Source organism: Acartia tonsa, chromosome 7 (genome assembly GCF_053477335.1).
Source record: "Acartia tonsa isolate MP-2025a chromosome 7, ASM5347733v1, whole genome shotgun sequence".
Classification (NCBI taxonomy): domain Eukaryota; kingdom Metazoa; phylum Arthropoda; class Copepoda; order Calanoida; family Acartiidae; genus Acartia; species Acartia tonsa.
The window spans coordinates 22,379,173-22,389,553 of NC_137266.1; the positions used below are offsets into that span (position 1 = coordinate 22,379,173).

The 10,381-nt window shown below is 30.7% G+C and overlaps 1 protein-coding gene across 2 annotated transcripts; it reads right to left on the reverse strand.

Moving 5' to 3' along the window:
* Positions 1–581: 581 nt before the first annotated feature.
* On the reverse strand, positions 582–8,514 carry LOC145325068 (gamma-interferon-inducible lysosomal thiol reductase-like). Of its 2 annotated transcripts, XR_013881392.1 has the most exons (9): positions 8,361–8,514; positions 7,942–8,056; positions 7,540–7,633; positions 6,898–7,001; positions 6,499–6,596; positions 6,066–6,135; positions 5,857–5,907; positions 2,538–2,728; positions 1,926–2,046 (listed from the first exon to the last, which is right to left on the reverse strand). XR_013881392.1 is itself a non-coding variant. In XM_080167898.1 (8 exons), exons 1-8 carry the CDS (start codon positions 8,467–8,469, stop codon positions 2,635–2,637), a joined length of 735 nt encoding a protein of 244 aa, XP_080024024.1. In that variant the 5' UTR covers positions 8,470–8,514; the 3' UTR covers positions 582–2,634. The 2 variants fall into 2 exon arrangements, 1 of the variants encoding a protein (XP_080024024.1); XM_080167898.1 differs by having other exon boundaries at positions 582–2,728.
* Between the last annotated feature and the right edge of the window lie 1,867 nt (positions 8,515–10,381).

The window sequence follows — 10,381 nt, forward strand, 5'->3', positions numbered from 1 at the left end:
AAAGGATATTATAGATAGAACAAGGCTCTTGCAACATTTAAAATAAATCTAATTTTTATTTTAAAAACAAAATATAGATTGTCACATCATACTATAATCATTTTTCACTTGTTTATATACAAAAAATGACAAAATCCAAAGGTCCTCTTAATAAAATTTGCTGATCATATTTATTGTTACTTGTTGACAAAATGATTCACTACGTTATAACAAGTACTCTATCAATAACCGCTATAGTAAGTAAAATACAACATAAAGATATTTGTATTTACATGTTAAAAGATAAGAAATATTTGCGTCCAAATTATTGTTTGTCATTTATTTATCTTCCTTTACAATGTATGTTATAATATGACCCAATTAAACTGATGACAATATACCTAAAAGCAAAGCTTAACAAATCAGACGGATAGACAAACGAACATTAAGAAAGCTAGTTGTGAAAAAAAACAACTCATGTATGGTTTTGAAAAGCTCAATAAGCAAGATTTTGCAACACTTTTAGAGAACTCTAACAGCAACATACAGACAGATAAGCCTTTGATTATAGAGAAGTTTCGCTACCAATTTAAAAAAAACTATTTGATTTATTAAAACATTTATTATAAAATTTTACAATTTTTAATTTGACTATCGCTAAACTAAACTAGACTATGCTGTAAAATTAAAATAATACAATTATACAATAATTCATTATTTTGTTTTATTTCTGATAATTTCAATACAGTGCAGTGATTGGACAATGGAGGACAAATTAATCTTCTCCCAATTATATCGAACATAATTTAAATTTTTGTTGGATTTTAACTTTAGAGAAAACAAACATTTAGTACTCTATTGCCCTAGCCTTTCCCACCAGCAATAAATTTAATATAACTAAGGCCAAAAAATTGTTTATAAAGTTCTGAGGGAAGATTCGGTTTATGTTCATTGTCCTATCTCTCTCTGGTTAATAACTAAAACATATATCAATATAAGAGTGATATTTTAGGAGCGGATATATTGCAACAATCCAAAACCAATTTGCCTCCAACTTATCTGCCAATCAACAATAAAAGATATTTTCATTGTTTTATTTTCTTCTTTTTATCAAAAAAAAGATGTTACTCTAACCTTTTTGCAATTAAAGGTGAAACTAATAGTTGGAGACAAAACAGTTTTTTCTTTGGAGTAACATTTTAACCATGGGACGACTATTATGTACCAATCTCAAATTATGTCAAATTAAAAAAAAACGCTGACGATACATGTTCATTAGATTTTAATATCTATTTATCACAGTTACAAATGATTTAAAAAGATCATAATTGTATAAAAGTTTCTAAACAAGGCTATGAAATCTTAGAATATTAAAGTTTACAATACATATCTATCGCATCGTATTACAAACAGCTTTCCGCAGATGTTAAAATGATTAAACAAAACTGGTTTTAATCTTACATTCATTTTAAAATATCTGCAAAATTGTCTGTTATGCGATGCCATACATGAAATTTTCAGTATGGCCGAGAACCGGTTCTAATCCTGCGGATTCGAAGCTATACTGTAAAAAAAAATTCTGCTAGAATTTATAGTGTAGCTGATTATTAAGCAATCGGACATAAATGCACTAGATAGACCAAACAAATTTACATATAAGGAGTATTAATTTAATACAAATTATGCAACTGAAGATAAATTAAGTAATTTTTAAAATCTAAACCTACTTTGTAAAAGTTCTTTGCTTTCCGAGTATCTTGAAAAGATTATTGCAAATACATGAAATGAATAAGTAGTTTAAAATTTTAAAATTAGGAAGACAATAGGTATAAAATTTTATAAAGCATTTTGTAAAATCCTTTTTAATAATGAAATTGATCCCCTTACTACTCAATTTTCATGAAAAACCAAATTAGTTATGTTTATTTTCAAAAAGCTCCTCTCCCAATAAAAGATTTTATCCTAAGTATTTAATTAAGTAGATTCGTAGAAGAAAACCAGGAAAAATAAAGATTTAAATTTTTGGGTTTACGTCACAAATTTTTTATGATACTAGCGGTTGTGCCCCTAGCAATTAAGGTCTCTGTAACCGAAAGGGGGAGGCATTGGGTGGAAAAATAAAAGAAAACTATATCAAGACTTACATTAAAAAAATAGTCTAAACCATTCCCAGGACCTATGTACTTTAAGCTTACCTAAAATGGAGAACCCAATCGCTTCATTGGCCAGCAAGATAAAGGACAAACAAAGAACTTTCTACTTTATATAATACTAGCGGCTTCGCCCTGAGCCTCTAGGGGCTTTGCCCCATGAGGTAATTTTAATTTATGGGCAGCACCAGGGAATTTTTTTTGGGGGGAAGGAAATTTTCATTTTTGGGGGGGTTGGAGTGTCCCACCCCCTTAGAAAATAGCTTAAAACTACCACAGGACCAATAGGTATATACCCTGAAGAGTAGAATCCGATCGGTTCAGTAGTTACCGAGATCTTAAGGGACGGACGGACAGACATCAAGCTACTTTGTATCATAGATGTCTGTTTCTAATATTTTTTTGAACCTGACATTCTCAATTTTTTTTCATGGACAATTTTTTCTCTAAATACTTTCACAAATCACAAGCACATTTTCCCCAGATTTTTTTCGTGTTTTATATTTTATGGTTGCGGGCACTTGGAATAAGGCTTCTTGTATTTTTGTTCATATTCTTCGCAGATTTGTCCATGTAGGTCTCTTAGAGATTTTTTAAACCTAAAAGTATTAAATCATCAGTTTAAAAATACTAAAATACAAAAGGAATGAAGTCAGATTGCGCAGGGACAAGGGAAGGCTATTCTGGCAAACAATGCTTTAGAGCTGATTTCTTAGATTTCCAGTTAAAACTAGATGATGAGATTATGCAACTTTTGGCAGAATTTGATGAAAAACTCAAGCATTATTTTATTAGTTTTTGCTCACTTTACTACAAGCCATGCAAAAAGGATAGTCAGAGATTAGTTACATGTTCAGTTCTGAGATGAACGAGCTAATTAATGCTTTTTAAATATTTATATATTTCATTTAAATCATAGACTACTCGTAAATTATATGTTTAATAGTGAATAAAATTTATTGAAAATCCCAAAGAGTGGATAGCTGTAATATTTTGAAAAATATTTAAGATTGTTTAGATATTTATCTCATCTAAAAACTTTACATAAAAAAAGTTTTTACGACACCTATCAATAAAATTCTGAACTACATAACTATTCTTTTCTAAATCTTAAATTTTATGATATACATATGTTGTGGTTTAATTTGGTATTTCTTGACAACTTCTTGCCTCTAATTGTGAAACAAGTTGGAGGGAAGTGGCGAAATGGGTAATGTAAATTAGAAGCTTCCCTGAAATCATGATTTATTATGTACTGCTATACTAAAAACAACTGATCTTCTCTGAATGTAACATTTACAAAACTTTTTACAGAATTTAAAAAATGGGTAATTTCCCCCATAGTGCCTTGTAGAGCACAGAATCCCCCCTTTCCCGACCATTAATTTAAAACAAACTGTAAACGACCAAAAGGTAGGGAGTCTTGGTATAGCATTAAGGAAACCAAAAGATATAATTCAAATAAGGAGGGGGATCGGTGCTTGATAGGCAACTTTGTGGTAAGGCACCAATATATGTTTATTTATGCTTATTTTAAATTAAGTTGATCGTCAAATAGAATTTAGTTCTTTATGTTTCAAGGTCATTTATTTTTAAAAAGCGAAGCTTTTCTATAATTAGGGTCAGTCCGTAAGTCCGTCCGTACGTCCATCCGTTACAGTTAGCTTTTTTCGTTAATCTAAAAAGGTTAGATTGTCCTTTCGATTTCAAACTTTACATGCTAATTCCTATTGCAGTTAGGTACAAATTGGAAAGCGCAGCAACTCTATAATCATTACTAGAAAGTAGGTACGTCCATTTAAAACAAGCTATTACAACAAGGTATGGTGTTATAAGCGAAGCTTCTCTATAACTAGTCTTAAAAACGTTAGTATGTCCTTAAACAGTAAAAAGTATTTAATCAGTTTTAATTTTGTATAGACATATGTTCAGTTTATTCAGTTCTGTCACTCTATAAGTGTTAATGTTCGATTTTCCTTCCAATTCAGAGCTTCGCTTTTATGGATGTTGTCATCCTCGTTTTAATAAGTAATGAGCAAAGGATTTTATTTTTGAGCTTTAAAGTAAGATGTTTTTTAGTTATTGAATCAATTTGAAACTTTAACTTGCTCTGAAGGGTTAATTAGGAAGTGTTTGAAAATGAGCCGAAGTAAAAATTTGTCAAAATATTTTGTTTTTCGTCTTTAAACAGTTACAAAGGGAGAGGTCATTTTCTAGTAAATCCCGTAAAGGTGTGTGTTATAAGGCCTAAAAATAGTAGTAGAACGATAAGGTGCTCTAGATATATGTATTCCCTATTGAATAGAACAATAGGGAAATTTTTTTTTTTTTTTTGATAACCGTACCTGGATTATCTAAAAAAAATACGAAATTTCTATCAAACGCTTTGTTTGGCTCAAACTGACAAAAATTTAAAAAAAATATAATTATAATAATAATGTTTTCTATAGGTACAAGGTAAAGGTTAAGAACAATCTATACCATTAAACAAAGGAAGAAGTCATTCTTTACAGGTTGATTTATTATAATTATATTTTTTTTATTTGTGTCAGTTTGAGCCAAACAAAGCGTTTGATAGAAATTTCAGATATTCCAGGTACGGTTATCAAAAAAAAAAAAAAAAAATTTCTTCCCTATTGTTCTATTCAATAGGAAATACAAATATATAGAGCACCTTATCGTTCTACTACTATTTTTAGGCCTTATAACACACACCTTTACGGGATTTACTAGAAAATGACCTCTCCCTTTTATGGGTAAGAAAAATATTTAAAGATTTTATTTTTAGGAAGTATTTAAAAATGTTCTTTGTTAATCTCCCTACTCTGTTATTTTTTTTAATCGGTCTGCTAATAACATTAATAATCAGGGTTCGGCAGCCGCGCCTCAGCCTCACTTTTAAACCTGCTTGTGAGCAGAAAAAGAAATTTCAGAAAGAAGGATTGTCTGCTAAAGAGCAGTTTTATACATATTAATATTAATATTATAGTGATAAAATGACGATATCACTGAGGCTTACACGCGGCTTACGCGCGGCTGCCGATCCCTGTTAATAATCTACACAATTTTGATGAGGTTTAGTGAATTTAGATTAACTAATTTATACCCTAACATATTCAACTACAAGCCCTTTTTAATAATGGTTGAATCATCGATAATATTACACACTAACAAAGGTTTCGTGATTAGTTTGCATGATTTTAATAGACTTTTTGTTCAGACAGACCTTCCCTTGTCCCTGAGATTGCGTTTTAAGATTTTTAACACATCTAACCCAGAAGCTAAACATAACTAATAAAGCAAACTTGACAAAATAAAAGTGTAAAATCCATTATCCAAACTTTCTGGAAAGTTTGTTATTTGTAATTTGAAGGCTTCTATATTTTACTTATTTTAGAACTCAGCTAAGACCATGGAACTATAACTCTCTTTGTTTGTTTTTGCTTTAGGAAGGGATATTATTGAGTGGATTGAATTTCCAATAATCATGTACACAAGTTATTCAAATGGTGACTTTATTAGTGACACCTGTTTAACTCGGCGAGGGTGAGGTAATAATGAGAAGGGGGGTCAAGTCAAAATGTGCTTGAACATGAAGCTTACGCTGACGTGCCTATACAAAAGAGTTTCAACATACTCCATTAAGACTTAGGTCTGAACACAAAGAACCATTAGCTAATCAATCAATCAATCAAGTGTTTTATTTATCAATAAATAAATATATTACCTATTTTGTGATTTCTCTATTTCAACTGTAGGTATAAAGTATACAGCAGGACTGAATATAAAACATTATTAATTCATTTTATTCAATATCAGATAATTTTTTGACATCTCACATCAAAATAATGGTTTTACATCCCCTCCCAAAAAAATATAGGGAAGGATTGGGTTAGGATTGGCAGGAATTATTTACGCTAATTTGAATAAACTTACTTTAAATCATGAGTCATTTCTCCAAACAGATATAATAAATGGTTTCCCTCATTCCCCTCTGCACAAGCGTCTAAATATAGCACAAATAAATCATAAACTGTACAACAGTTTTAAAAGTAATGTTTGTTAGGTATATTCTAGGCTCTAGCAGATGCGCCCCTATCATCTAGAGAGGGTAGAGCAGTAAAATAGTCAAAAACCATTCCTAAATTTCCCTGCACTAGACCAACAGATTTAAGTATGACTATTATTGGCAATGGACAAGTTTTTAGGCTATTTTATTGAAAGGTATGTCAACCTTATAAAGAAAAATTCTCAGGTAGCCCCAAACATTTCAAACTAAACAAAATACCTAGGTAATAAAATCAGTTTATGTTGCAAAAATTCGATAATGTTAATGTTTTGACTTTTTAAAAAAATCTAACAATGTTACCTATTTCACTGGAAGAAATGCCGAGTCTTTTAGCGCACTTGACCAAACCATTTTTGGTATCAAAATTATTCTCCATCAAACATACAACCAATGGAACACTAAATAAATACAAGACCAGATAATTGTCAAAGTGTGATGAGAACATCTTTATTAGTAGCACTGTTACTCTACAACTATGATATGTACGTCTTTCTGTCCATAAGTTTGATTATAGAGGCTCCAATCACTTCCTTTCTTATGCCATATGAATGTTTACTAACTTTGATGTTATTGTCTTTCAAACATTAACAATTTTTACTGTATTTTCTGATAAATCCCTTGTTGACATAAATACCCTTCATTTTGTTGATAGCTATTAACATACTTTCTAATGAATAGAAACTAAAAAAAAATTTTCACCTGATTTTAGTTTCTAGCTGTTTAACAGCACAAGCGTGAAATTTGTTTGCATGACATTCTGGGGGTCCATGCTGACATTCAAACTCATAGCCATTGGCTGTTTTCTGAATATACGGATAAAAAGGTTAATTTGTAATAAACAAACATGTCAAAAGACTTACGATGATGAAATCAAAGATATGGATCATTGGAGTAAGATGAATACTCTTCTAAAACTTTCTTCCCCCCCTGCTAATATTTGTCTTGTGCTAAAAAATACCAATCAGTTTACTTTTAATATCCAGCTAAACTACAAGGTTGATCATATTATTTTTTAAAAATTATCCTTTACGAGCAACATTTTTTGCCTCTAGATATAGTTTTACAAATTTCTTGATTTTTACTTATCTTTTAATATGTAAATTAAATTAATATAATTTATGTCATTTAGACTGAAGAGGGTGCAATGTTCACCGAAATATAAACAAAGAGTATCAAAGAATTTTTCACTCAGTGAATTAATTTATCATTTCTTTTATTGGTTTAGATAACAAGTTATCAAGGATTATGAAATAGAAAGGTTACAGCTACAATCCTCGCTCTTGTAATAAAGATATTTTCCTAGCACTCATATACAAGTTATAGATTTAAAAAAATCTTCACCTTAGAAGAAGCTTTGCCATAAGGTATAAAATTTAAATCAATAATTTCACTCAATTTCTCAAAGGTCGGTCCAACTTGTCGGACAATAAAATTTCTGAAAATTAAATAAAGTTAGATTTATAATTATATAGAAAAAACAGAATATCTAAGTGTCTTTCTGTAGCGCAGGATCTTGATAACCGCTGAACCGATATGTTTCCCCTTTAGAGTGCAGATTCTTATAGTTACAGATAAGGTTTAATTAACTCAGGGGAAGGTACCCCAACCCTCCCAAGAGAAATCACCACTAGAAGAAATTATCCCCCCCTCTAAAATTTCTTCTTTATTCGTCTTAAACTTAATACCTACGATGTTTAGGATAAGCATATAATATTAATCATATGATATCTAGCAGTTACTTACTTGCTATCTGGACATAAAGCCTCATAGTAGACATCTAAACTAATGGATTCCCTTACTGATTCAACTTCTGATGGACTCTTTGCATGCTGTAAATCTGATAAACTACGGGCTTCATCTAAAACATGTTGGTACAATCAAAAATATACATAGATAAAAATCTGTTTCTTATATGGGAAAATGTTTATACGACACTAAATCTTTTAATCTTTTGTTGTGATTTTGAATTAGTGATAACTAGAATACAAAGGTAATGTAATTAAACGTAGCATAATTAAAGTATAACAAAAGAGAAGCAAGGGGTTAAATAACTGTATGTCCGCCCCACCCAATAGAGTCTGGAATATTAACAGTGTCGAAAAAGGTCAGTAGCTAGTTATCTGTATGATACGTACATCTATACTTAATACATTTATCATTACCTGCTCCTTTTAATTCGCCAGCTCTTTTACTGAGATAGAGAAGAGCGGATAGAAAGAGAACAAAGATGAGCATCTTTACAATGAGGCTTGTCTTTAATTGTATGCCCATTATAGTCTAAGCATGCATCTGAAATTGATGGATATAAATTAACATATTGGATCAATCTCGTCAAGACATAACACAGCACCTAACCACCTACGATTTAAGACTTTTAATTATAAATCAAAAGGTAATGTATTATGTACGTTATATATATTTCAAAAGCTGGTCCCAATTAGTTATACTTAACAGCTAGTTAAAAGCTTTTTAAAATAACCTTTGGATTTGTTCAGCCATTTTACAGCTGGCTCAAGCAACAGGGGCAAAGCAACTAGCTAAACAGGCCTTGTACACGTAGATCAACATATGGTCATAGATGCAATGGTCAACATATTCCAATCCAAAGGTTTGTCTCTTTATATTTGATCAATGTTTTACACAGTGTATTGAATCACAATGATTTATTAAAATAGAATTAATTGTATGTAGTATATACAAAGTAGAAAAGGATTTCGATTTTCAGGAAATTAATGGTGATACGTACAAAGGCCGGTTTTAGGCTATTTATTGCAGGATTGGACTCCCTACATACTCTCCCGTTAATTAGTGTTACTTTTAGTAATATCAAAGTAGCTGTTAATTGAATATAATTGAGGGAAAAGAAGATCTTAGAAGGCTGGCTGTCTGTCTGTTGTTTGTGAGTGAAATGTGTCAAAACAAAATAACAGTAACAAGACGGAAATAATTGATCAAATACAAGTGGCCAAGTAATATTTTTTAAATATTTGTATAAATAATATAAATGAACATTTTTTTATGGATATTAACATGAAATTAAAACCACCTCAGTCATTCGAGAAGTGAGACTGACCTCCATCTGTCAAAATAAACCATCCCACCAATCATATGTCATGCAAAATAAACCCCCCAACTCATAATTGAGACTTTCAATTTAAAATTTAGACAAGGATCCAGTGCAAATTACCCCAACAGGGTTACGGCCCCTGCATGGATTATACTACGTCTTTAAAAATACACCTAGAGAGTTTAATTATTTTAATTTTTCTTATACAACTTGGCCACATTACTGTGCGAGAATGCCGCTATTTACATCATAACAAAGTAAGGACATTTTCTTTACAACAAATTTTCCCCTTCTCTTTTTGTAATAAAATTGTAATTTTACTTACCTACTAAAAACATTTTTAAAGCAAAATTACTTGATTAAAAATTAAAAATATTATTTATTAAGAAAAATAAAAGTTATAAATATATAATTTTATTAATAAAACAAACAAAATAAGGAGAAAAAATCCTACAAATCCACGTCAACTAAAGAAATAAGACGGCCCGTGCCAAATTTTATTCCTAATAACTCCAAAATGGCGGAACGCGTCAAACTATTTCTTAATCTGAACAGAGTGGGCAGGGCTGTACAGGACAAAATTTCAGGCAAATCATACAAAAAGACGGTAAGGGGCAATTTTAGGCTTCGCCTAACTAGGCAAAACGGCCATATTTGTTTTGGATTTCACTTTGAAAACTGGAATTTTTTCAACCTACGGCTATGACGCGTTAGCTGCTGGTAAAGGTAGCTGACCTATTAAAAAGAGAAAATCGTTACATTTTATTATCAACATTCAACCGGCGTTTGTCTCGTCATGATGTGCAAGGTTAATGATGGTCAGGGATCTTAAGTGATAAGATAATGGAGGATAAATTGATATACGTCCCTCTCCAATGAGAGAGTAAATAAAATTATCCCTGTTGTAGATTTTTTTGGATCAAAAGTTTAAACAATTCAAAAGTCATTAAAAGTACCAAATGATTCATTGGTTTTCAAAAAGTGAAACGTTGTAGTGATTTTTGAGTACGTCATTAAGGCCGGCAAAAAAATGATTCTATAATCTATATATATACTATTTTTCTATAATTTTTCCCTATTTTCTATGAAGAAATTTAACCACTAGACCTAAACCTT

What these genes read in the sequence shown, in the direction of transcription:
- LOC145325068 (XM_080167898.1), bottom strand. Translation starts at nt 8,469, where the DNA reads ATGGGCATACAATTAAAGACAAGCCTCATTGTAAAGATGCTCATCTTT. An exon ending in CAGCTAGAAACTAAAATCAG is followed by an intron (nt 6,597 to 6,897) that starts GTGAAAATTTTT and finishes GTATTTATTTAG; the next exon opens with TGTTCCATTGGTTGTATGTT. An exon ending in CATTTCTTCCAGTGAAATAG is followed by an intron (nt 6,136 to 6,498) that starts GTAACATTGTTA and finishes TGCTATATTTAG; the next exon opens with ACGCTTGTGCAGAGGGGAAT.